General features: G+C 41.7%; 4 protein-coding genes across 5 annotated transcripts; 2 read left to right on the top strand and 2 right to left on the bottom strand.

Annotated features, from left to right (window-relative positions):
- Window positions 1-2,232: 2,232 nt before the first annotated feature.
- On the bottom strand, window positions 2,233-3,704 carry LOC117544655 (complement C1q-like protein 2). Its single transcript, XM_034213910.1, has 4 exons — window positions 3,581-3,704; window positions 3,450-3,473; window positions 3,201-3,329; window positions 2,233-2,516 (listed from the first exon to the last, which is right to left on the bottom strand). The coding sequence occupies exons 1-4, from the start codon at window positions 3,702-3,704 to the stop codon at window positions 2,233-2,235; spliced, it is 561 nt and encodes a 186-aa protein (XP_034069801.1).
- A 1,263-nt stretch (window positions 3,705-4,967) lies between these two features.
- On the bottom strand, window positions 4,968-7,159 carry LOC117544347 (complement C1q-like protein 2). Its single transcript, XM_034213307.1, has 6 exons — window positions 6,899-7,159; window positions 6,661-6,704; window positions 6,448-6,494; window positions 6,164-6,226; window positions 5,855-5,983; window positions 4,968-5,251 (listed from the first exon to the last, which is right to left on the bottom strand). The coding sequence occupies exons 1-6, from the start codon at window positions 7,157-7,159 to the stop codon at window positions 4,968-4,970; spliced, it is 828 nt and encodes a 275-aa protein (XP_034069198.1).
- A 4,729-nt stretch (window positions 7,160-11,888) lies between these two features.
- LOC117544328 lies at window positions 11,889-15,371 on the top strand. The gene is made up of 2 exons (XM_034213271.1): window positions 11,889-14,833; window positions 15,081-15,371. Exon 1 carries the CDS (start codon window positions 12,453-12,455, stop codon window positions 14,475-14,477), a length of 2,025 nt encoding a protein of 674 aa, XP_034069162.1. The 5' UTR covers window positions 11,889-12,452; the 3' UTR covers window positions 14,478-14,833; window positions 15,081-15,371.
- A 3,614-nt stretch (window positions 15,372-18,985) lies between these two features.
- Window positions 18,986-24,388, top strand: LOC117544318. 2 transcript variants are annotated; one of them, XR_004568681.1, is made up of 3 exons: window positions 18,986-19,141; window positions 19,373-23,846; window positions 24,090-24,388. XR_004568681.1 is itself a non-coding variant. In XM_034213256.1 (2 exons), exon 2 carries the CDS (start codon window positions 20,464-20,466, stop codon window positions 23,488-23,490), a length of 3,027 nt encoding a protein of 1,008 aa, XP_034069147.1. In that variant the 5' UTR covers window positions 18,986-19,141; window positions 19,373-20,463; the 3' UTR covers window positions 23,491-24,142. The 2 variants fall into 2 exon arrangements, 1 of the variants encoding a protein (XP_034069147.1); XM_034213256.1 differs by having other exon boundaries at window positions 19,373-24,142.
- The last annotated feature ends 1,775 nt before the right edge of the window (window positions 24,389-26,163 follow it).

The raw sequence follows: 26,163 nt of genomic DNA, 5'->3' as shown, positions 1-26,163 counted from the left end.
GTATTCCTCAATTCACTCCTCCATAGTAAGACCCCCCCGGAGGTCGAAGTTAATCTTAAATGTTTCCATCTTATGCTTTGTAAGTTTGTTTCGTAACGGAAGAAATGTAAATATATTTATAAAACTGACAAGTCAAATCAAGATATCCCTGCCCTAATGCCAAAGGAACTGCACACTGAATATGTTTTGCCGTTTGATGTCTATGTCTGGACCGCTGCGTAAAGAGGAGGGTTTCTGCCCCGTTACTTCTCCGCTGCTTTCTTGCAGTTTGCTTTTCAGACCAACTAGGCCATAAGGTGAACCCTGTTATCGTTTCAACCCGCTCCACAGAAGTAGAACTACACAATCTTTAGTTCATAAAAAAGAACGAGTCATGCTTATCCACCAAAAAAAAGTTCGTCGCTAAAATTCCTGTCAATTCTTCTAGGCACGTAATTATTGGCTGAACTAGTCCCTTCAAAGCGTAATAATATCTTGGTCAAAAGTAGTGCCACGGTCCGTCACGTGATCGCGCTACACCAATTGGGTAGCTGCATATACCGGTATCAACAAACAGATTTGGAAAAAATGGCGACCGCCATGGTTTCATCGAGTAGCGGGGACGAGGAAAACGCACCAGAAAGTCTCAAAAAGTCAAAATTATCAACACACAAACATTGTTACATGCATATTACGTCTGTGAAGCACGAAAAGGTTGATTATTTTACCAATACAAGATGGAATACGTACAGGACAAGCTTACAACGGTGGCATTGATTTTGAAGTTACAAATACAATATTATCATATTACAATAATAATAATAATAATAATATATATATATATATTATATATATCTATAATAATAATATATATATATATCTATAATAATAATCTATATATATCTATAATAATAATCTATAATAATAATAATGCAATTCATCAAATTATTATATGATGAATGAGTAAATAAATGAATCAATGGTCATTGGTATAAGTACTGCATTTTATTGATCTAAATTACTTAACGTAACAAGTTAACCTTCTTCTTGGACGCAGCTATGTATGAAATCAAGTCATGTTTATTTCAAGAGTGCATTTAACATGTACAGGGTAACAATAACAACAGACAGACACAAAGTCCTCAGTCTAATGGAATAATCCACGAGCTCAGCCAATGAACCTAGCGATGCGAACATGGTAGTCCAGGAATGTTGTTGTAGCTGGAGTTGGCTGATAAACGCTGCTAGCCAATGTTGATTCGATGGTCAACTCTGTTCCCAGATAGTAAAACCTCTCACAAATACCGCGTATATAACGCAAATACCTCGGACTTAGTGATGTATTAAGACATATGACAAAACATGACATAAAACAAGCATACAGCACTGTTTAGAATCCATTTGGTCTGGTTTAGCGTAACCATGTAGGCGGCCATCTTTCACTTCTGTTGACAATATGCAGCTACCCAATTGGTGTAGCACGATCACGTGACAAACCGTGGCACTACTTTTGACCAAGATATTATTACGCTTTGAAGGGACTAGTTCAGTCAATAATTACGTGCCTAGAAGAATTGACAGGAATTTTAGCGACGAACTTTTCTTTGGTGGATAAACATGACTCGTTCTTTTTTATGAAATAAAATTATGTAGTTCCACTTCTGTTGAGCGGGATTTCTTTTCTAAAGGACTTTTCGAGGTTCACCTTGCGGCCTAAACGGTATACTGTTTTTCTCAGACGCGGAGGGATACTGACTTGTTGTGAAAAGTAATTTACAATTCTACCCGTGGTATACGCTCAGTATATCACGGCTAAGAACCAATCAGATTGCTTGATTTGACTTGTCCGTTTTATAATAGTACTTTTACTTAAGATTAACAACTGTATGTGACCAGCATGTTTTTCTGGGATTGTGGATATGACAGATCATTTTGAGGAGTGTCTCTGTGTTTAATGTTATATATTTTTCATATCTGTGTCATGCAGTGTGGGTCTCACTTCTGTAGTCAGGGCACAGACTGTAGAGGGCTCTTTGGTCTTGACTTGGTCTCGGTTTAAGGGGTTTGGACAACAACATACTGCTAAAGTGTTTGTCTTATATTGTCCGTAGAAAACGTTGTTATGGTAATGAATGCCTCTTGTTAATGTAACCAAGCACAAATAAACACAAACAATTATATAAATTGAGTCAACACACTTTTTATTAATATGTAATGTTGAAACTTAATGCAGTGGGTGTTTTACAGTGGGCTTCACAGAGGAAAGAGTAGAAATCCACTGAAAACCATGCGATTAAACAACTCATCATAAACGCTGTAGCTGGAGGGCAGAACCATGTTGGCAACATCTCCCTTCTCCAGCTGAAGAACCATTGAGTTAGCCGCAGAGACGTAGCCATAGGCATCATTGTAATCTTGAAGCCTCATCTTCATCACGTTGTTGAGAGCGAATTCAAGAGCGGTATCTGATACAAAGCGGCTTCCCCACATGTTGAAGCTGAAGTAGTAGACTCCTTTGACGGGGGCTGTGAAGATACCTGCATCACAGGAGAAGGTCAGTGAGGGGAGATTGTTTCTGCTGCTTCAGCAGGACTTAAGGATGGGTTTTTTTTAAATATGGAACATGTAGGAGCTCTTAACTTTGTTCTATTTTCTACCATGATCAACTGTAGGAAAACTAAGAGATGTTTTAATGGTTTCATTAAGAAAACTCTTAAGAAAGCTTACAGTCACACATCTACTGTAAATGAATATTAGTGTGTGTGTGTGTGTGTGTGTGTGTGTGTGTGTGTGTGTGTGTGTGTGTGTGTGTGTGTGTGTGTGTGTGTGTGTGTGGCCTAGCATTACTATACTTGTGGGGACCTAAATCTGTTTACACAGTCACGTGTGGGGGCTCGCCTCCCTTATGGGGACAAAATGGAGGTCCCCATTAGGGTGAAGACTTGGTTGGGTTAGGGTTAGGGTTAGGCATGTGTTGGTTATGCTTAAGGTTAGGATAAGTCTCCAGGAAATGCATGTAAGTCAATGTAATGTCCCCTGAAGTGATGTATACATGGTGTGTGTGTGTGTGTGTGTGTGTGTGTGTGTGTGTGTGTGTGTGTGTGTGTGTGTGTGTGTGTGTGTGTGTGTGTGTGTGTGTGTGTGTGTGTGTGTGTGTGTGGTGTGTGTGTGTGTGTGCGTGCGTGTGTGCGTGTGTGTGTGTGTGTGTGTGTGTTCAGTACCTGTAGTTGGGCTGTAGGCCTGGCCGATATTGGTGAAGACTTTAGTGTACTTCAGTATTGAGTTAGTGCCGAAGGGTCCGACTACTCCTGTATCACTGAGACCGGCTGAGAACGCCACCTGAGGACCGGCTGTGAGAAAGAGGAGGATGCAGCAGAGTTTGATATTTGCTGGTATATCAGTATACCAGTTATATTCTTATTCAATACTTTGACTCTTCATAATAGTTTATGTTTCTTATTCCTTCTCACTGGAGCTCATCCTGGCCTCTAAAGCTGAACACATTTTAAAATTGTTATTAGTATTATTGTAGATGTCACTGTGGAGCTCTGTCACAACTGTACATCAACATATAAGTAAGCATTTTATGTAAACATTTAACCTGCTTTCACTCCTTGGATATCAAACTCCCCCTCTTTCTTCCCTGTCCCCCCTCCATCCTCACCCTGAGTCCCCGTCCAGAGCAGACAGAACAGCAACGCCAGAAAAACTGCAGCTCTCCTCATTCTGAATTTTCGCTGTTCAGACAGAGAAGTGTGACACGTCTCGCTCTGTCCCCGTCTTTATATACACGTTAAACAGGTCACGAGGTCGTGAGAATCCAGCAGATGTCCTTGATAACAAACGTGAAAAACATCCAAACGTCCTTGACATTAACCTGACTTTAAAGGAAACAACAACTTGAATTTTGTCCTTGAACATAGGTTATTATGTATGCTTTCAAAAGTAACATATGTAATGGCTAAACTGCATTCTTTCATATTTGTTCTCAGTGTGTAAAGGTTGTTTTCCTAGACTTGTATGAAAGAGGACATATTTTGCTCATTTCCAGGTTCATATTAATAATAATAATAATAATAATAATAATACATGTTATTTATATAGCGCTTCTCCTGGTGCTCAAAGCGCTTATACATATTAGTATGTAGTGTCTCTACTTTAAAAAGTCCTCTCCTGCTGATGTTCAGGTGTATATCAGTATGTAGTGTCTCTACTTTAAAGAGTCCTCTCCTGCTGATGTTCAGGTGTATATCAGTATGTAGTGTCTCTACTTTAAAGAGTCCTCTCCTGCTGGTGTTCAGGTGTATATAAGTATGTAGTGTCTCTACTTTAAAGAGTCCTCTCCTGCTGATGTCCAGGTGTATATCAGTATGTAGCTACATGTCTCCATGCTTTAATTTTCAAAAAGCTCTTTATTTTGTTCATACTGCCTGTGCTGCAGCACCTCTTTTCACCCTCTGTCTGAAACCAGAGCCCAGTCCGCTCTGATTGGTTAGCTGGCCGGCTCTGTTGTGATTGGTCGACTGCTTAGAGATGTCCCGCTCCTTAGTCTACCACGTGCAATGTCAACAAACAGCACAATAACCTTGTATCACATAAATGCAGCGATTTCCAAGTTTATATTGAACAGACTAGATGTGACATGGCTCCAAGTTAAAGGCACGCTGTTCATTTAAGCTGGTCATCTTTGATTGGGTGGATTCAGTTGAAAGTGACACTACTATGGAATTAGAGCACTGCCTGAGAGATTATATACTTAGCTGTTTGTTAGCAAGTTATCCAAACTAATTTAAAATGTGTCATCTTTTGCTTGGATGGTTTTAGTCTCAACGACAGGCAGTGGAAACGAGAGGGCAATAGCATAACTATGTGTCTTTTTCATGCAATCAAGAACAAATTAACACAAACGTTATATTAATAGAGTCAACACACTTATTTATTAATATGTAATGTTGAAACTTAATGCAGTTGGTGTTTTACAGTGGGCTTCACAGGGCATAGAGTAGAAATCCACTGAAAATAGTACGATTATACGAATCATCATAAATGCTGTAGTTTCCGATGAGAACGATGTAGACAACATCTCCCTTCTCCAGCTGAAGAAGTATTACGTTAGACGCAGAGACATAGCCACCTCCATCATTGTAATCATTAAACCTCATCTTTCTCTGGTCGTTGTGAAAGAGTTCAACACCCGTCCAAGTTTGACCGCTGTCTTCCCACGCGTTGATTCTGAAGTAGTAGACTCCTCTGACGGGGGCTGTGAAGATACCTGCATCAGAGGAGAAGATCAGTGAGGGGAGATCAAGAGCGGGTTAAAATAACTTCTTTTGGAGCCTTTGGGTTGGTTCTATTTGCCCTCCGAGATCAAATGTAGGGAAACGAAAAAGATTTGAATGATTTTAAAAAAGTAATTAGAAAGCTTGCAGTCACACTTGTCAGGCAGGGGCTCAGTCGGTAGGGGCTTGGACTGTGAGCCAAAGGTCGCCGGTTCAAGTCCCCACACAGACCTAAATATGAAGTGTGGACTGGTACTTGGAGAGGTCCCAGTTCCCAGTGGTACCCTTGAGCAAGGCACTCCCCATTTCTCCCCGGGCGCTGTACTAACTGCCCACTGTTCCTATAGGCTCCTAGTACTAGGATGGGTTAAATGTTGAGGTCGACTTTCACTGTGTGTGCTGTGTGCATGTATGTGTGACAATTAAAGAGGGACCATCCTCCAATTCTATCTACTCTATCTGTAACTTTGTGTGTGTGTGTGTGTGTGTGTGTGTGTGTGTGTGTGTGTGTGTGTGTGTGTGTGTGGTGTGTGTGTGTGTGTGTGTGTGTGTGTGTGTGTGGTGTGTGTGTGTGTGTGTGTGTGTGTGTGTGTTACCCGTAGTTGGGCTATAGGCCTGGCCGATATTGGTGAAGACTTTACTGAACTTCAGTGTGATATCGGTGGTGAAGGGTCCGACTGATCCTGCATCAGTGAGACCGGTTGAGAATGCCACCTGAGGACGGTCTGTGAGAAAGAGGAGGATGCTCACAGAGAGATGAGAATTCATTAACAAACTGTCTATTAAAACAAAAAAAGTCAGTGGTTTGGATTCCAGCAGAGATTGATATTTAATATTCTCCTCAGGATACCAGTTCCTTTCTTTAAACAACATGTTTACTCTTCATAATAGTTTCTGTTTCTCACCTGCGTTCTCCCTCTGGAGCTCCTCCACCTCCTTTTCACTGGAGCTCATCCTGGCCTCTAAAGCTGAACAACATTGTTTTAGTTAAATAAAGTTATAGTCTCTTATTTTCAATGTAACTGTTGCAGATCTTATTTTAAAAGATTGTTCTACCATACTATAATATTCACTTTTCAAATTCACAGGAATATTTTGTTGCCTTTTAAACTGCAAACAAATCCCACATTTTTAAAAGAAAACTATAATTATATTTGTCATTTCTCCTTTGATTACTTTGTACTCCTACCTGTGCTCTTATTCTCACTTGCTGTGACTCGAGCCAGAAGATCTGCAATAAAGAGAAAAAGCAGGTTAACAGCAGCAAAATATCTCGTCAATTTGTTAGTACTATTTCTGTTAAACATATAATTGACTTCTCTTTTCTCACTTTTAAGTTCACCATCTGTTTTTTACATTAAACAGCCAATCTATATATTTGTTATGAGTTTCTGTTTCTGTGTTCTCTCTCTGGAGCTCCTCCACCTCCTTTTCACTGGAGCTCATCTTGGCCTCTAAAGCTGAACAAATATTGAGTTTTTCTATTAGGATGATACTAAATGTTACTCTGGAGCTTGACCAAGTAGGGAAACTTTCACACATTAACTGTATATCTAAATCTAAGATATTATCATCATTGGTGTCAGTGATGATGATTGCATGTATCAGTGCAGCGTGACGTGGCTCTCAGTGTGTTTTACGTCAGCTGTGTCAGCTGTGTTGTCTTGCTCCAGCCTCTGGATCTTGATCCTGTGTTCGATGGCCATGTCTCTGATCTCCTTCAGCTCAGCCCAGACGTCAGTGCTCATCTGGGTCTGACTGCTGCTCTGATCGAGGGCTGCTTTCACTCCTTGGATATCAAACTCCCCCTCTTTCTTCCCTGTCCCCCCTCCATCCTCACCCTGAGCCCCCGTCCAGAGCAGACAGAGCAGCAACGCCAGAAAAACTGCAGCTCTCCTCATTCTGAAATATCGCTGTTCAGACAGAGAAGTGAGACACGTCTCACTCTGTTCCCGCCTTTATATCTACGTTAAACAGGTCACTGGCAAGGCCATGAGAATCCAGCAGATGGCTTTGATAACAAATGTGATATACATCCAAACGTCCCTGGACATCTTACTGATAGTAAAGGGGAAACAACTTGAATTCTGTTCCTTTAAAAAAAGTGTATTATTCCTGATTTTTCTATATCTCTTTTTTTGTGATTAGACCTTGTTTTCCTTGACTTGTATTAAACTAAGCTACCCAAAATCATCCGATATTTAAAAGAAACCTCTGTGTGTTTAACAGGTGTACATGGTGCTCATAGGGGAAGATGGTTTCTCACAAACAAGAGAACTACATGTCCCAGGATGCACTCTGTTCAGGAGGAACTCTCAAGACACCTTTATCATCAGGTGAAATCCCAAAACTCCACATAAAGTCAATACACAGATGCGTTTTACATCAATCTCACATCCTTATTGAGCTGCTTTGAACTGGTTTTGCTCATTTATAAAGGCGGTCTGTCTCTGACCCCACAGTGCAGCCGACAGCCTGGGCCCTGTGTGGGGGGTGCACATATGGCACGACAACTCTGGACCCTCCCCGAGCTGAAACATCAAACACCTGGACGTGTCCGAGGTAAAGAGTGACATCACCACACACATCCTTTACCCCAGGGGTGTCCAAAGCTTTTTCACAGAGGGCCACATACAGAAGAATATACGAAGGGCTGGGCCACTCACTAGAGGAGAGGTATATCGCCTCATAGGTTCAGTTATAAGTTGGAAACATCTATCAAATGTAGGTAAATTATTCTTGATACTTGAAAATGCTTTAAGAAACACAACAGCTCACAGCTCTCCAGAGGGTTTACTTTATTTTGTTAGCAGCTCATTCGGCCACATCATTGTTTTACTTTTGTTTACATATGCTATAATGCCATTCATCTTAATTAACTCAATTTATGCTAATTGTGCAAAGTGCCCAACATATGCAAGTTAGCATCCGGCAGTTTCTATGTACTTGGGACCCCTACTATACATTACTATCATAACACTTTGGGGTACTCAACATTTCAGGGTTCACTAGAATGTAAAATGAAATGCTGTAATTTAAATACTGCTTATTGTAATAATAGATACACATGTGAGATGCTATTACATATTTATTTGTTGTTTACCTTTTATATTTGTCCTGTCTTATAACCCAGTTCTCACGGGTTGGAATAGGTCCCACAAGAATAAACCCCGTATTTAATCAAGACCTCAGCCTCGTGTCATTTACTGGAGGGAGCTACAGTGAGAACTCGACTGCTCCGCATGAGTAGACTAGTAAAACGACGCCAGACGGCAGCGATCCATGGACGGCACGGGACATCTCCGTAGCAGCGTGTACAGCTGTAGCAGCCATCTACACAGCAGCACAAGATCCAACTACTTCTGGAAGGTCCAGGTGCTTTAGTGTAAATGTAGGTGCAACAAAGAGACTTTAAAGTGCCATACAAAGAAAATGGGACATTTGCATTGTTCATATAATCTGTGTTAATGTTATTTACTTACCTTTCAAATGGAAGTTAAAGGTTGTTAATATTGATTTGTGTATTAAGGTATCTGCAGTAAGTATTTGCAGACTAAGTAACAAAGTACATTTAAAGGACAATATCTTTCAAGTAATAAGTGTTGAAGAAATGTACCAAGTTTTTTTGTGGTTTGCCTATATCATTATCACTTGTGATTTTCATTTAAATAAGGCTCAATAGCTGCGTATAAGCTTAAGGTAACTCAAACCTATATCTAAATTGGCTAACTACTTAGCTTTAAAGATAATTAAATATTAGAGTTAAAACCAACTTAAGTAATCAAGTAAATGTCCAGATGTTGAGTCTTACACTAAGAGTGATGAAGTTGAGTGTAAGTAGAAAAACGAGCAACCACAGGCAACTGAAGATCCGAAAATGGATAGCCTTTCCACACAAGAGCCACAAAGGAGCCAAAGAGTCCGGAAGTTAACGGAAAAGGGCCAAGAACTGCACGATGAGCAAGTAACAAGACTTGTGCACCGATTTCAGTGTGAGCTACAAAAAGGTGAAAAGATATCACAAAGGAAGCCAAACAAGCGCTAAGTGGTCAATGCTCTAATGACCTGCTGCATGAATTACAGGCCCATATCAAACCTCCCATTTCTAGGTAAAATCATTGAAAAAGTTGTTTTTCAACAGTTGAGTAATTTCTTGCATTTAAATAACTGTTTTGATGTGTTCCAGTCAGGCTTTCGTCCAAACCACAAGCACTGAGACTGCTCTTGTAAAGGTCTTTAATGACATCCAGTTAACACAGACAGTGGCAGAACTTCAGTGTTAGTATTATTAGATCTCAGTGCTGCGTTTGACACTGTTGACCACAGCATATTACTAGACCGACTGGAGAACTGGGTGGGACTTTCGGAAACAGTTCTGAATTGGTTTGAATCCTACTTAAAGGACAGAAACAACTTTGTTTCTATAGGTAAATACACATCTGAGTTGACAAATATGACATGTGGGGTTCCTCAAGGCTCCATCTTGGGGCCCTCTTCTCTTTAACATCTACATGCTACCACTGGCTCAGATAATGAGAAACAACAAAATAAGTTACCATAGCTATGCAGATGACACACAAATTTACGTAACAATTTCACCAGGAGACTATGCTCCAATTCAAACACTGAGTAAGTGCATTGAACAAATCAATGACTGGATGTGTCAGAACTTTCTCAATTAAACAAAGATAAAACTGAGGTAATGGTTTTGGAGCCAAGGCAGAACGTATAAAAGTTAGCGCTGAGCTTCAGTGTGCAATGTTCAAAAACAACAGATAAAGCCAGAAATCTAGGTGTAGTCACGGACTCTGACCTGAGTTTCAACAGTCACATTAAAACTGTTACTAAATCAGCCTACTATCACCTAAAGAATATATCTAGGATTAAAAGACTAATGTCACAGCAGGATTTGGAAAAACTTGTCCATGCTTTTATCTTCAGTAGACTCGACTACTGCAATGGTGTCTTCACAGGTCTCACTAAAAAATCTATTAGGAAGCTGCAGCTAATTCAGAACGCTGCTGCTCGAGTCCTCACTAACACTAAGAAAGTGGATCACATCACTCCAGTTCTGAAGTCTTACACTGGCTTCCTGTGTGTCAAAGAATAGATTTCAAAATACTGCTGCTGGTTTATAAAGCACTGAATGGTTTAGGCCCAAAATACATTTCTGACCTCCTGCTAAATTATGAACCATCCCAGATCTCTCAGGTCTTCAGGGACTGGTCAGCTTTCTGTCCCCAGAGTCAGAACTAAACATGGTAAAGCAGCGTTCAGTTATTATGCTCCAAATATCTGGAACAAACTCCCAGAAACCTGCAGGTCCGCTACAACTCTGACTACTTTTAAATCCAGGCTGAAGACTTTTCTTTTTGTCGCTGCTTTTAATTGAACTATTCATATCTTAGACTGCACTGTAACTTTTATCCATGTACTTTTTCTTTTAATGTTTAATTGACAGCACTGTAACTTTTATCCATGTATTTTTTCTTTTAATGTTTATTTTATTAGCTTTTCTTTTAATGACTGATTTTAAATGCCATCTTCTTAATCTCTTTCATTTTTTGTAAAGCACTTTGAATTGCCTTGTGTTGAAAAGTGCTATATAAATAAACTTGCTTGCCTTGCCTTGCCTTGCCTTGCCTTGCCTTGCCTTGCCTTGCCTTGCCTTGCCTTGCCTTGCCTTGCCTTGCCTTGCCTTGCCTTGCCTGCCTTGCCTTGCCTTGCCTTGCTTGCCTTGCCTTGCCTTGCCTTGCCTTGCCTTGCCTTGCCTTGCCTTGCCTTGCCTTGCCTTGCCTTGCCTTGCCTGCCTTGCCTTGCCTTGCCTTGCCTTGCCTTGCCTTGCCTTGCCTTGCCTTGCCTTGCCTTGCCTTGCCTTGCCTTGCCTTGCCTTGCCTTGCCTTGCCTTGCCTTGCCTTGCCTTGCCTTGCCTTGCCTTGCCTTGCCTTGCCTTGCCTTGCCTTGCCTTGCCTTGCCTTGCCTTGCCTTGCCTTGCCGTGTACTTGCCTTGCCTTGCCTTGCCTTGCCTTGCCTTGCCTTGCCTTACATCACTAAGGTAAGCAAGACCTCCAATGATGTAAATATTGCTTATGAAGAGTTGAGGCTCATTGACATTCCCGACCATGAAACACGTCGCAGAGAAGACACCTGTGAAGCAGTTACAAAGACAATAATTGAGACTGCAAGAGAACGAATGGACACAAGAAAGGACAAAAGTCATGAAGAAGAAGAAATTGGTAAAAACCAGACAGAGTCTGTATGCAAATCTGTTGCCTCTGTTAAGAGAAGTAATGGCTCTCATGTCACCAGGTCCTCGACTCATTCTCGTAGCAACTCGAGAGCCACATCAAGAAGTTCATTGCTCTCTTCTATCAAAAGACAAGAAGCCGCTGCTGAAATTGCTGCAAATGAAGCGACTTTAGAAGTAATGTTAGAACAGGAACAACAGATCGAAGAACTTGATATACTGGAGGCTGAAGCTGCTCAGTTAAGAGCCAAACAGATTGCTGAAGCTGCTCAGTTAACAGCCAAACAGGAGGCAGAAAATGCTGAGAGACAAAGACAGTTACAAGCCAAGCGCAGACAACTAGAGCGATTAGAAACAGTAAAGAAGCTAAAAGCTGCAAAGCGAGACATCAAGTATATGAACAGAATGCATGCTCAGACGAAGAAATTAGCGAGCTGCTCCATCAACATGTTCCTCTGGTTGTGAAAGAAGAACTCAAGCATAAAAGCAGTGAACTGCAAAACCACTCACCACCTCAAGCTGCGACACAACAAAAACAAGAAGACAGTACTTCAGCTCTTATCAGAGCTCTTGCAGAGTCCATCAGTGCAAGTCGTCTACCTGTACCTGAACCTACAACGTTCAGTGGTGACCCACTGAGGTTAAATGACTGGAAGGTCTCCTTTCGTACACTCGTTGACAGGAAAAACATCCCAGCTGAAGAAAAGATATACTATCTAAGAAAGTATGTGGGTGGACCCGCCAAGAAGGCCATAGAGAGCTACTTCCTGCTAGGCACAGAGTCAGCCTATCATGCCGCGTGGACCATCCTAGAAGAGAGGTACGGTAATCCTTTCCTCATTGCTAAGGCCTTCAGAGATAAGCTTGATGCATGGCCCAAGATAAGTTCCAAAGACAGCGTAGAACTTCAAGAGCTCTCTGACTTCCTTCGCAGCTGTGAGGCTGCCATGTCACAGATCAAAGGACTTGAGGTACTTAACGACTGCAACGAAAACCAAAGGATGCTTGCTAAACTTCCAGACTGGTTGACCTCAAGTTGGAACAGAAAGGTCACAGAAATGGAAGAACAAAATCACACGTTCCCAACCTTAAGCCAGTTTGTTAAATTTCTCACACGTGAAGCCAAAATAGCTTGCAACCCAATAACATCTCTCCATGCTCTAAAATCAAGAGAAAGCGAAAAAGGCAAGATTTTAAGAAGTCCTGTATCAAACGTATTGACTACAGAGACAAATGAAACAGCAGACGCCACAAACTGTCTTTTCTGTGAGAAGGCAGGACACGGTCTGCACAAATGTTACAAATTCAGGAATGAGACAATCTCTGAGCGAGTCAAGTTTCTTCAAGAAAATAAGTTGTGCTTTGGCTGTTTAAAATCTGGCCATCGCTCAAAGGAATGTAAAAACAGAAAGATATGCGAAACATGCGAAAAGGGACATCCAACTTGTCTCCACGACAATCGCACCAGAGAAGAAAGAATGTCAACAAACCATGATGGGGAAAGAGAAAGCACAATGGAACGTCCACAAGGTAAAGCGGCAAGCACACCACATGAGGCAACATCCAATACAGTCTTCCAGAATGTTAAAGTCCCCCATACATCCACAATCGTTCCAGTGTGGGTGTCAGCCACAAGTGAGCCACATAGGGAAATACTTGTGTATGCACTCCTCGATACACAGAGTGACACAAGCTTTATCCTTGAAGAAACGGCAAAGGCTCTTCACACAAAGAATGAAACAGTGCAGCTAAAGCTCTCCACAATGGCTTCAAGAAACACAGTCGTGTCATGCAGGAAGCTAACTGGTCTCCAAGTGAGAGGAATCTACTCGGACAGGATAATACCTCTGCCAGTAACCTACTCAAGAGAATTCATCCCAGCAAACAGAGACCATATTCCCACACCAGAGACTGCGAAAGCATGGCCTCATCTTGAACACCTCGCAGATGAGATCGCTCCTCAGCAAAGCTGTGATGTTGGCCTGCTTATCGGCTACAACTGTTCCCAAGCTCTCGTCCCAAGAGAAGTGGTGCCTGGTGAAGGAAACCAGCCCTTTGCACAGGGAACAGATTTGGGCTGGAGTGTTGTCGGCTTTGGCAATCCCTGTCTCGACATTGGAGATATGATTGGAGTAAGTCACCAGGTAACCGTGAAGCAAGTGATACCAAGTCTCCAGTCTTCAAACCTCCCAAGGGAAGTACACTACGTCTGTAGAACACAGATTAAGGAAGTCTCACCTGCAGATGTCGTCGAGGTGCTGGAATCTGACTTTGTCGAAAGAGCTTCTGAAGATAACTCTGCAGATCAGGCCTCCAAAGGTCTCACAGCACAGCAACTTCAAGCCTCAAATGGGTTCACAGGCCCATACCTACTTTGGCAGAAAGAGCTACCAAGTGGAGAAGTCAAGGTGGGAGAGATCGTGAGTAGTGACCCAGAGCTTAAGAAGGCCCAGGTTCATGATACCCAGGCAAACGAAGTAAAGTCGCTACTAGATCACCTTCACAAATTCTCAGACTGGTCAAGAGTGGTTAAAGCCTTTGCCAGACACAAGCGCCTTGCAAAGGAAATTAAAGGTCTCAAGCCAAGGTCCTGTGAAGCCACATGCTTAGAGGAGAGGAGAGAAGCAGAGCTGACCATAATCGAGATGGTTCAAGAAGCAACACTCTCTCAAGAAATAAAGTGCCTTCAGCAGCATAAGGAGTACCATCTCCAACAAAGACCAAAGTGGATCAAGGACCGCAGAAACGTCAAGGTAAATGACGTTGTCATTCTGCAAGACAACACTATACCACGTGGCCAATGGAAGCTGGCCAGGGTTGTGGAAGTGTACCCAGGAGGGGATGGAAGAGTGAGAAGGCTCAAGCTGCTTATCAGCGACTCTACCCTGGATGTAAAGGGAAAGCGCCTCGCTAAACCTGTCTACCTCGAAAGGCCTATTCACAAGACGGTGTTGTTGTTGGAAGCAGACTAAGACTCAGTTACTCTCACTCACACTCTGCACTTAATAGGTCTAAAACGAAATAGTTAGTTTTACATTAATGTATATCGGTTTTTCTAAAAAAATTATGGAAATCACAGGTGATTTGGTGGGAGTGTAACTGTCTTCACTTTCTGTTGTTTATTTTGTTGGACGTTGTATTTTTGGTTCCTACCTTTTATGTGCAACATTATTAGAGGCGGAACTAATCTGCTGTGTTTTGTGTTACACCTGTTTGTTTAATCGACGCACAACTGCAGAGCAACGCAGAATGTAAAGAAAATCTAAGGAAACCAAGGGAAAATGCATATAAAGTTATCAGCCCCTCTAGGTGACTAGCAGCCTACGAGGTATGTTTTCGTGCTGGTTGTTTGTGTAATTGTGTGCGTTTGAGCTGCAGGTTTGTGTGTGTATGTATGTATGTATGTATGCTATGCGCTAGCTTGTGCTACATGCTATTGTTAGCTTGTGCTACTTGCTGTGTGGGATATGTGCGCCGTTTATTGTTTCATTGGCGGCATTAACAGTGATGACATATGCATATATTACATATTTATTTGTTGTTTACCTTTTATATTTTTCTGTCTTATAACCCAGTTCTCACAGGTTGGAATAGGTCCCACAAGAATAAACCCCGTATTTAATCAAGACCTCAGCCTCGTGTCATTTACTGGAGGGAGCTACAATATAAGTCATCATGAACACATCTGTCCATCAGACAGAGGGCTGCTGTGCCTCCTGTCATCATTAATGGACGTCTCTTTAAAATGACCGCTCAGAGGAGAGGAGGGCTGCAGTCGAATAGTCCATTTAGCTTAGAAACCTTCCTAACGGAGTGAAATGACCCGGAAGTCCCTCAGTGGCAGCCATGATAAGTGCCGTTCGAATTCTCTAGAATGATAGGAAAGGAGGTTTCAAACTTCCTTTATAACCTCCTTTAGCTTAGGAACCACTGGACCTCCCTAACCGAAAGGAGAGGAGAAAATGCTGCCCCACAATGCCTTGCAGCCGCAGCATTTGACGTCACACAACAGTCGGCCGTTCACGGAAACAATCGATTATGACGGAGAAATGATATCATGAAAGTTACGGTGCTTATTAAGCTTTTTAAAACGTATGTGGTAAGTTGCCAAAGTGCTTTGTTTTGAACGTTCATCAATATTATAATCAAAAAGAGAAATATGAACGTTAGTTTTTACTGAAATGATCAAATAAAGTCAACATTTCACTGAGCTGTGTGGGGTTTGTTCAACTTTTAAAAGATGTTTGAATGGTGATGTACACAGTGATAGGTGTTAAAGACTCACGTTTATAATAAATACATTTGTATTGATTTTAAGATATTTTCATAGTTCATACAATCATACTGGGATCATTTTTTGTATTAATGTAGACCGGAGGGAGAGGGTGACGAGCATAAGTTTCACTTTCCTTTTTTATTTCAATTCCAACTTTGGTCATGAAGAATATGTTTCTCTGTTGTCCACGTTCATAAAGCATAACACAACAGCATCAGAGCATGGTGCAGAGTCTCTAGATGAGTTTACAGTAGTCCCTCGTTCTTATTAAACATCCATGTTGTAGTCTGCTGTATAGAAAACTATAGTTTCCATAGTTTCCCCACAGCAGCAGACGCTCAAAATGACGTCCACTGGCACATCATAAACACGTCGAATAGTGAAAGTGCAGTCGGATTCTCTAAAGCACCGCAGTCTCTTCTCCTAAATCCTTTTGAATTCTCCTATCCACTATCCCTTAACCCCGTGACGTTTCACTCAGAGTTCAACGAATAGGAGATAGGGTTAGAACTTAGGAGCAGATTTTTAAACTATCCGAACGCAACCAAGTTCTCATTTCTCTAACCGCCTGCTGCTTCCCCTCCTCTCTCCTCGGTTCCCCTCCTCAGTCCTCCGCTCGCATCTCCTGTGGGCGGCACCAAGTCTCGAGGAGGGGAGTCGAGGATAGGAGTTGAGGAGGGGAAATTTGAGTATTGAGAGAAACCTCTGATGAAAGCAGTTTCTAAAATAATATCCAGGGGATGCATGCAGAGCTGTCATTGGCTGAGATAAGTCCGGCCGTGCGTCACGCCTCCACCGTTCCCGGAAATGCATCCGCGGAGGAGCCGTGGAGGAACCATCAGTGTATCCTCAGTTAGAGCTCCTCCAGAGAGCCTCCTCGACGCACGATCCTTGGTGTGCATTTAGAGAAATTAGATGTCCTTCAAAATGGCGCGCTGAAATTCATTTCCGGGTCACTACCGGAGGACCGAGGAGTCGAGGAGTCGAGGAGGGGACATTTGAGTATTGAGAAGCCTCTTATGTTTCTGTTCCTGTGAGTGTTCCTGAATCCTGTGTTCTTCAATTTCCCATCTCTCATTGCCTAAATGTATGTGGTTGTATGAAAGAGAAGGTCTGGAGTGTCAAAATAAAGAAAATGGTTGACTTATTTTGACCCAAATGTTATGCAATAATGCATGTAAATAAAATAAAAAGATTGGAGTTTCAAACTGATGAATAAAGTTCACTTTTTATGGGTAAACTAAACACTTGTCATTATTCTTTCCTGTTCTTTCTCTCCAGTGGACGAGAGCTTTGGACCTCACTTTACAATACAAACAAACAGTCATAAGCATTTGTCAATTTAAAAACACATTCACACATTTCTTATAAATAAATAAATAAAATTCATTTTCAGATTACTGTTATGCAGAGTAGCTTATTTTTTATAAACTACTCTGCATAACAGTAATCTGAAAATGAATTTATGCAACAAAAACACTTCACCACTCATCCAATTACAAATAGAGAATGTATGTTAACGCTGTTTAAGTATACGGTAGTGTTAAGAGTTTAAGAGACATCCTTTGTAGAACATGTACATGCTTTCATGTTAACAAACAGCATGATCTTTCAATCACTGCCCATCACATTTTGACACATAGTATTCCATTAAAAATGTGAAAAATATAAAAGTTCATTGTTATACTTTTTGGGCTTATTGTTGTAAACATTTTTACATGGGTAGTACATTCTTAACTCAAGTTGTGTAAATCTTAAAGTGAAGATTTTAACTACTGTTGTTAATATTATTTCAAATTGACCTCGTAAAGTATATACTTTAACTCCTGGAGTTGTTTATTGTATTCTAATGGTGTTTATCAATTTTGTGTTAATATTTTACACTCCAATATATATTCTAACACTGTGTAAAAAACACATTAAAGTTTAGATGTGAAAAATAATGCATTTATACTATTAATGCATTTATGGGTTTTTCTTTAGCGCCACTAGAGGGAGACAGAGTAAAGGCCTGGGCTCGAACCTGGATCTTGGATCTCTTTTGCTAGTCATCTAATCCTACTGGGGACCGCCGCTCTAAAGGGTGAGCTAGACGGCGGACCTTCTATCAATTAGTATTTAGTTACTTATATATTTGTTTATGTGTTTTTTTTTTTTTTTTAAAATACATATCTGTCTTCAACACTCACTACTAGATCCAGTGGCGAGCCGTGACTTTTATACCTAGGCCCTCTGACCTAATAATGAGTTATTACGTCTCAGCATATAGGCTACTTCAGCGGAATATCAAAACAACGGCCCGGGGTGCAAAACGCATCAATGGCAGCGACCCTCTACCACACAAAACAACACCATTTATATAAACACCTATCATGACAGGGCACCCACAGCCAAGTAACAATTACAAATGAATTAAGTCGGCACGGCGGCCCACATTGAAAATGACGTAGGCCTACCTTTGATGATCAAATCATCCTCCTGTCCTTTTGGATGAAGCACTTGATGGCGGGTCATGCAGCTGATACTTTGCCACTCCAGTTTATCATTGTAACTCAATCTTGAAAATGACTCGGTTAATAATTTCTCAACGATGTCATCACTATCACTGAAGTGAACCATCATGAACGAATTTATGCTAATTATAAATCTATCGATCATAAATCTATCGATTAGATTTATGATTCGAAAATAATAAAAGTAGACCTGTGGATATTATCAGGCTGAACAAAACGTGCATGTATCTAACAGGTTAACAAGTGTAGGTGTGTGTGTGTGTGGTACAGTGTGTAGGTGTGTGTTGTACAGTGCGTAGATGCGGCGGACAGACGGGTCTCAGTTGGTTTGGTGTCCTATGCTTAAATTGTAATACTTGTACAACTTTTGGCCCGTAATTTCAATTCCCCATTTCAGTGACCAGAGAGAGGGGGGGGGGGGGGGGGGATCTATCCAGTCTCTGATTGGGTTACGTTATTATGAGAGTGCTCTCATACTTGTTTGATTCTGAAATTGTATATATTTATATAAATATATGTGTGTGTGTGTGTATATGTCCGCATCTGTAGCCTGTTATTGTCGCATTATACCGCACTGTGAATGAATTAAAAGTAAATATATATGTAACTGTCTTCACTTTCTGTTGTTTATTTTGTTGCACGTTGTATTTTTGGTTCCTACCTTTTATGTTGAACATTATTAGAGGCGGAACTAATCTGCTGTGTTTTGTGTTACACCTGTTTGTTTAATCGACGCACTTGATAGTCGCAACTGCAGAGCAACGCAGAATGTAAAGAAAATCTAAGGAAACCAAGGGAAAATGCATATAAAGTTATCAGCCCCTCTAGGTGACTAGCAGCCTACGAGGTACGTTTTCGTGCTGGTTGTTTGTGTAATTGTGTGCGGTTGAGCTACAGGTTTGTGTATGTATGCTATGCGCTAGCTTGTGCTACATGCTATTGTTAGCTTGTGCTACTTGCTGTGTGGGATATGTGCGCCGTTTATTGTTTCATTGGCGGCATTAACAGTGATGACATATGCATATATTACATATTTATTTGTTGTTTACCTTTTATATTTTTCTGTCTTATAACCCAGTTCTCACGGGTTGGAATAGGTCCCACAAGAATAAACCCCGTATTTAATCAAGACCTCAGCCTCGTGTCATTTACTGGAGGGAGCTACAGTGAGAACTCGACTGCTCCGCATGAGTAGACTAGTAAAACGGCGCCAGACGGCAGCGATCCATGGACGGCACGGGACATCTCCGTAGCAGCGTGTACAGCTGTAGCAGCCATCTACACAGCAGCACAAGATCCAACTACTTCTGGAAGGTCCAGGTGCTTTAGTGTAAATGTAGGTGCAACAAAGAGACTTTAAAGTGCCATACAAAGAAAATGGGACATTTGCATTGTTCATATAATCTGTGTTAATGTTATTTACTTACCTTTCAAATGGAAGTTAAAGGTTGTTAATATTGATTTGTGTATTAAGGTATCTGCAGTAAGTATTTGCAGACTAAGTAACAAAGTACATTTAAAGGACAATATCTTTCAAGTAATAAGTGTTGAAGAAATGTACCAAGTTTTTTTGTGGTTTGCCTATATCATTATCACTTGTGATTTTCATTTAAATAAGGCTCAATAGCTGCGTATAAGCTTAAGGTAACTCAAACCTAATATCTAAATTGGCTAACTACTTAGCTTTAAAGATAATTAAATATTAGAGTTAAAACCAAACTTAAGTAAACAAGTAAAATGTCAGATGTTGAGTCTTACACTAAGAGTGATGAAGTGAGTGTAGTAGAAAACGAGCAACCACAGGCAACTGAAGATCCGAAAATGGATAGCCTTTCCACACAAGAGCCACAAAGGAGCCAAAGAGTCCGGAAGTTAACGGAAAAGGGCCAAGAACTGCACGATGAGCAAGTAACAAGACTTGTGCACCGTTTCAGTGTGAGCTACAAAAGGTGAAAATATATCACAAAGGAAGCCAAACAAGCGCTAAGTGGTCAATGCTCTAATGACCTGCTGCATGAATACATCACTAAGGTAAGCAAGACCTCCAATGATGTAAATATTGCTTATGAAGAGTTGAGGCTCATTGACATTCCCGACCATGAAACACGTCGCAGAGAAGACACCTGTGAAGCAGTTACAAAGACAATAATTGAGACTGCAAGAGAACGAATGGACACAAGAAAGGACAAAAGTCATGAAGAAGAAGAAATTGGTAAAAACCAGACAGAGTCTGTATGCAAATCTGTTGCCTCTGTTAAGAGAAGTAATGGCTCTCATGTCACCAGGTCCTCGACTCATTCTCGTAGCAACTCGAGAGCCACATCAAGAAGTTCATTGCTCTCTTCTATCAAAAGACAAGAAGCCGCTGCTGAAATTGCTGCAAATGAAGCGACTTTAGAAGTAATGTTAGAACAGGAACAACAGATCGAAGAACTTGATATACTGGAGGCTGAAGCTGCTCAGTTAAGAGCCAAACAGATTGCTGAAGCTGCTCAGTTAACAGCCAAACAGGAGGCAGAAAATGCTGAGAGACAAAGACAGTTACAAGCCAAGCGCAGACAACTAGAGCGATTAGAAACAGTAAAGAAGCTAAAAGCTGCAAAAGCGAGACATCAAGTATATGAACAGAATGCATGCTCAGACGAAGAAATTAGCGAGCTGCTCCATCAACATGTTCCTCTGGTTGTGAAAGAAGAACTCAAGCATAAAAGCAGTGAACTGCAAAACCACTCACCACCTCAAGCTGCGACACAACAAAAACAAGAAGACAGTACTTCAGCTCTTATCAGAGCTCTTGCAGAGTCCATCAGTGCAAGTCGTCTACCTGTACCTGAACCTACAACGTTCAGTGGTGACCCACTGAGGTTAAATGACTGGAAGGTCTCCTTTCGTACACTCGTTGACAGGAAAAACATCCCAGCTGAAGAAAAGATATACTATCTAAGAAAGTATGTGGGTGGACCCGCCAAGAAGGCCATAGAGAGCTACTTCCTGCTAGGCACAGAGTCAGCCTATCATGCCGCGTGGACCATCCTAGAAGAGAGGTACGGTAATCCTTTCCTCATTGCTAAGGCCTTCAGAGATAAGCTTGATGCATGGCCCAAGATAAGTTCCAAAGACAGCGTAGAACTTCAAGAGCTCTCTGACTTCCTTCGCAGCTGTGAGGCTGCCATGTCACAGATCAAAGGACTTGAGGTACTTAACGACTGCAACGAAAACCAAAGGATGCTTGCTAAAGTTCCAGACTGGTTGACCTCAAGTTGGAACAGAAAGGTCACAGAAATGGAAGAACAAAATCACACGTTCCCAACCTTAAGCCAGTTTGTTAAATTTCTCACACGTGAAGCCAAAATAGCTTGCAACCCAATAACATCTCTCCATGCTCTAAAATCAAGAGAAAGCGAAAAAGGCAAGATTTTAAGAAGTCCTGTATCAAACGTATTGACTACAGAGACAAATGAAACAGCAGACGCCACAAACTGTCTTTTCTGTGAGAAGGCAGGACACGGTCTGCACAAATGTTACAAATTCAGGAATGAGACAATCTCTGAGCGAGTCAAGTTTCTTCAAGAAAATAAGTTGTGCTTTGGCTGTTTAAAATCTGGCCATCGCTCAAAGGAATGTAAAAACAGAAAGATATGCGAAACATGCGAAAAGGGACATCCAACTTGTCTCCACGACAATCGCACCAGAGAAGAAAGAATGTCAACAAACCATGATGGGGAAAGAGAAAGCACAATGGAACGTCCACAAGGTAAAGCGGCAAGCACACCACATGAGGCAACATCCAATACAGTCTTCCAGAATGTTAAAGTCCCCCATACATCCACAATCGTTCCAGTGTGGGTGTCAGCCACAAGTGAGCCACATAGGGAAATACTTGTGTATGCACTCCTCGATACACAGAGTGACACAAGCTTTATCCTTGAAGAAACGGCAAAGGCTCTTCACACAAAGAATGAAACAGTGCAGCTAAAGCTCTCCACAATGGCTTCAAGAAACACAGTCGTGTCATGCAGGAAGCTAACTGGTCTCCAAGTGAGAGGAATCTACTCGGACAGGATAATACCTCTGCCAGTAACCTACTCAAGAGAATTCATCCCAGCAAACAGAGACCATATTCCCACACCAGAGACTGCGAAAGCATGGCCTCATCTTGAACACCTCGCAGATGAGATCGCTCCTCAGCAAAGCTGTGATGTTGGCCTGCTTATCGGCTACAACTGTTCCCAAGCTCTCGTCCCAAGAGAAGTGGTGCCTGGTCAAGGAAACCAGCCCTTTGCACAGGGAACAGATTTGGGCTGGAGTGTTGTCGGCTTTGGCAATCCCTGTCTCGACATTGGAGATATGATTGGAGTAAGTCACCAGGTAACCGTGAAGCAAGTGATACCAAGTCTCCAGTCTTCAAACCTCCCAAGGGAAGTACACTACGTCTGTAGAACACAGATTAAGGAAGTCTCACCTGCAGATGTCGTCGAGGTGCTGGAATCTGACTTTGTCGAAAGAGCTTCTGAAGATAACTCTGCAGATCAGGCCTCCAAAGGTCTCACAGCACAGCAACTTCAAGCCTCAAATGGGTTCACAGGCCCATACCTACTTTGGCAGAAAGAGCTACCAAGTGGAGAAGTCAAGGTGGGAGAGATCGAGAGTAGTGACCCAGAGCTTAAGAAGGCCCAGGTTCATGATACCCAGGCAAACAAAGTAAAGTCGCTACTAGATCACCTTCACAAATTCTCAGACTGGTCAAGAGTGGTTAAAGCCTTTGCCAGACACAAGCGCCTTGCAAAGGAAATTAAAGGTCTCAAGCCAAGGTCCTGTGAAGCCACATGCTTAGAGGAGAGGAGAGAAGCAGAGCTGACCATAATCGAGATGGTTCAAGAAGCAACACTCTCTCAAGAAATAAAGTGCCTTCAGCAGCATAAGGAGTACCATCTCCAACAAAGACCAAAGTGGATCAAGGACCGCAGAAACGTCAAGGTAAATGACGTTGTCATTCTGCAAGACAACACTATACCACGTGGCCAATGGAAGCTGGCCAGGGTTGTGGAAGTGTACCCAGGAGGGGATGGAAGAGTGAGAAGGCTCAAGCTGCTTATCAGCGACTCTACCCTGGATGTAAAGGGAAAGCGCCTCGCTAAACCTGTCTACCTCGAAAGGCCTATTCACAAGACGGTGTTGTTGTTGGAAGCAGACTAAGACTCAGTTACTCTCACTCACACTCTGCACTTAATAGGTCTAAAACGAAATAGTTAGTTTTACATTAATGTATATCGGTTTTTCTAAAAAAATTATGGAAATCACAGGTGATTTGGTGGGAGTGTAACTGTCTTCACTTTCTGTTGTTTATTTTGTTGGACGTTGTATTTTTGGTTCCTACCTTTTATGTGCAACATTATTAGAGGCGGAACTAATCTGCTGTGTTTTGTGTTACACCTGTTTGTTTAATCGACGCACAACTGCAGAGCAACGCAGAATGTAAAGAAAATCTAAGGAAACCAAGGGAAAATGCATATAAAGTTATCAGCCCCTCTAGGTGACTAGCAGCCTACGAGGTATGTTTTCGTGCTGGTTGTTTGTGTAATTGTGTGCGTTTGAGCTGCAGGTTTGTGTGTGTATGTATGTATGTATGCTATGCGCTAGCTTGTGCTACATGCTATTGTTAGCTTGTGCTACTTGCTGTGTGGGATATGTGCGCCGTTTATTGTTTCATTGGCGGCATTAACAGTGATGACATATGCATATATTACATATTTATTTGTTGTTTACCTTTTATATTTTTCTGTCTTATAACCCAGTTCTCACAGGTTGGAATAGGTCCCACAAGAATAAACCCCGTATTTAATCAAGACCTCAGCCTCGTGTCATTTACTGGAGGGAGCTACAATATAAGTCATCATGAACACATCTGTCCATCAGACAGAGGGCTGCTGTGCCTCCTGTCATCATTAATGGACGTCTCTTTAAAATGACCGCTCAGAGGAGAGGAGGGCTGCAGTCGAATAGTCCATTTAGCTTAGAAACCTTCCTAACGGAGTGAAATGACCCGGAAGTCCCTCAGTGGCAGCCATGATAAGTGCCGTTCGAATTCTCTAGAATGATAGGAAAGGAGGTTTCAAACTTCCTTTATAACCTCCTTTAGCTTAGGAACCACTGGACCTCCCTAACCGAAAGGAGAGGAGAAAATGCTGCCCCACAATGCCTTGCAGCCGCAGCATTTGACGTCACACAACAGTCGGCCGTTCACGGAAACAATCGATTATGACGGAGAAATGATATCATGAAAGTTACGGTGCTTATTAAGCTTTTTAAAACGTATGTGGTAAGTTGCCAAAGTGCTTTGTTTTGAACGTTCATCAATATTATAATCAAAAAGAGAAATATGAACGTTAGTTTTTACTGAAATGATCAAATAAAGTCAACATTTCACTGAGCTGTGTGGGGTTTGTTCAACTTTTAAAAGATGTTTGAATGGTGATGTACACAGTGATAGGTGTTAAAGACTCACGTTTATAATAAATACATTTGTATTGATTTTAAGATATTTTCATAGTTCATACAATCATACTGGGATCATTTTTTGTATTAATGTAGACCGGAGGGAGAGGGTGACGAGCATAAGTTTCACTTTCCTTTTTTATTTCAATTCCAACTTTGGTCATGAAGAATATGTTTCTCTGTTGTCCACGTTCATAAAGCATAACACAACAGCATCAGAGCATGGTGCAGAGTCTCTAGATGAGTTTACAGTAGTCCCTCGTTCTTATTAAACATCCATGTTGTAGTCCGCTGTATAGAAAACTATAGTTTCCATAGTTTCCCCACAGCAGCAGACGCTCAAAATGACGTCCACTGGCACATCATAAACACGTCGAATAGTGAAAGTGCAGTCGGATTCTCTAAAGCACCGCAGTCTCTTCTCCTAAATCCTTTTGAATTCTCCTATCCACTATCCCTTAACCCCGTGACGTTTCACTCAGAGTTCAACGAATAGGAGATAGGGTTAGAACTTAGGAGCAGATTTTTAAACTATCCGAACGCAACCAAGTTCTCATTTCTCTAACCGCCTGCTGCTTCCCCTCCTCTCTCCTCGGTTCCCCTCCTCAGTCCTCCGCTCGCATCTCCTGTGGGCGGCACCAAGTCTCGAGGAGGGGAGTCGAGGATAGGAGTTGAGGAGGGGAAATTTGAGTATTGAGAGAAACCTCTGATGAAAGCAGTTTCTAAAATAATATCCAGGGGATGCATGCAGAGCTGTCATTGGCTGAGATAAGTCCGGCCGTGCGTCACGCCTCCACCGTTCCCGGAAATGCATCCGCGGAGGAGCCGTGGAGGAACCATCAGTGTATCCTCAGTTAGAGCTCCTCCAGAGAGCCTCCTCGACGCACGATCCTTGGTGTGCATTTAGAGAAATTAGATGTCCTTCAAAATGGCGCGCTGAAATTCATTTCCGGGTCACTACCGGAGGACCGAGGAGTCGAGGAGGGGACATTTGAGTATTGAGAAGCCTCTTATGTTTCTGTTCCTGTGAGTGTTCCTGAATCCTGTGTTCTTCAATTTCCCATCTCTCATTGCCTAAATGTATGTGGTTGTATGAAAGAGAAGGTCTGGAGTGTCAAAATAAAGAAAATGGTTGACTTATTTTGACCCAAATGTTATGCAATAATGCATGTAAATAAAATAAAAAGATTGGAGTTTCAAACTGATGAATAAAGTTCACTTTTTATGGGTAAACTAAACACTTGTCATTATTCTTTCCTGTTCTTTCTCTCCAGTGGACGAGAGCTTTGGACCTCACTTTACAATACAAACAAACAGTCATAAGCATTTGTCAATTTAAAAACACATTCACACATTTCTTATAAATAAATAAAT

Source organism: Gymnodraco acuticeps, unplaced genomic scaffold, assembly GCF_902827175.1.
Source record: "Gymnodraco acuticeps unplaced genomic scaffold, fGymAcu1.1, whole genome shotgun sequence".
In the NCBI taxonomy this organism is placed as follows: domain Eukaryota; kingdom Metazoa; phylum Chordata; class Actinopteri; order Perciformes; family Bathydraconidae; genus Gymnodraco; species Gymnodraco acuticeps.
Note: the sequence above shows the minus strand (reverse complement) of the source record. Positions and strands in the feature narration are given on the sequence as shown.

Coding starts and splice junctions, on each gene's coding strand:
- LOC117544318 (XM_034213256.1), top strand. CDS start 20,464: ATGGACACAAGAAAGGACAAAAGTCATGAAGAAGAAGAAATTGGTAAA.
- LOC117544347 (XM_034213307.1), bottom strand. CDS start 7,159: ATGAGGAGAGCTGCAGTTTTTCTGGCGTTGCTGCTCTGTCTGCTCTGG. Junction 6,705..6,898: donor ACACAGCTGACACAGCTGAC/GTAAAACACACT, acceptor TTAGAGGCCAAG/ATGAGCTCCAGTGAAAAGGA. Junction 5,984..6,163: donor GCTCCAGAGGGAGAACGCAG/GTGAGAAACAGA, acceptor TCTTTCTCACAG/ACCGTCCTCAGGTGGCATTC.
- LOC117544655 (XM_034213910.1), bottom strand. CDS start 3,704: ATGAGGAGAGCTGCAGTTTTTCTGGCGTTGCTGTTCTGTCTGCTCTGG. Junction 3,474..3,580: donor TATCCAAGGAGTGAAAGCAG/GTTAAATGTTTA, acceptor AAATGTGTTCAG/CTTTAGAGGCCAGGATGAGC. Junction 3,330..3,449: donor AGAGGCCAGGATGAGCTCCA/GTGAGAAGGAAT, acceptor TCTTTCTCACAG/CCGGTCCTCAGGTGGCGTTC.
- LOC117544328 (XM_034213271.1), top strand. CDS start 12,453: ATGTCACAGATCAAAGGACTTGAGGTACTTAACGACTGCAACGAAAAC.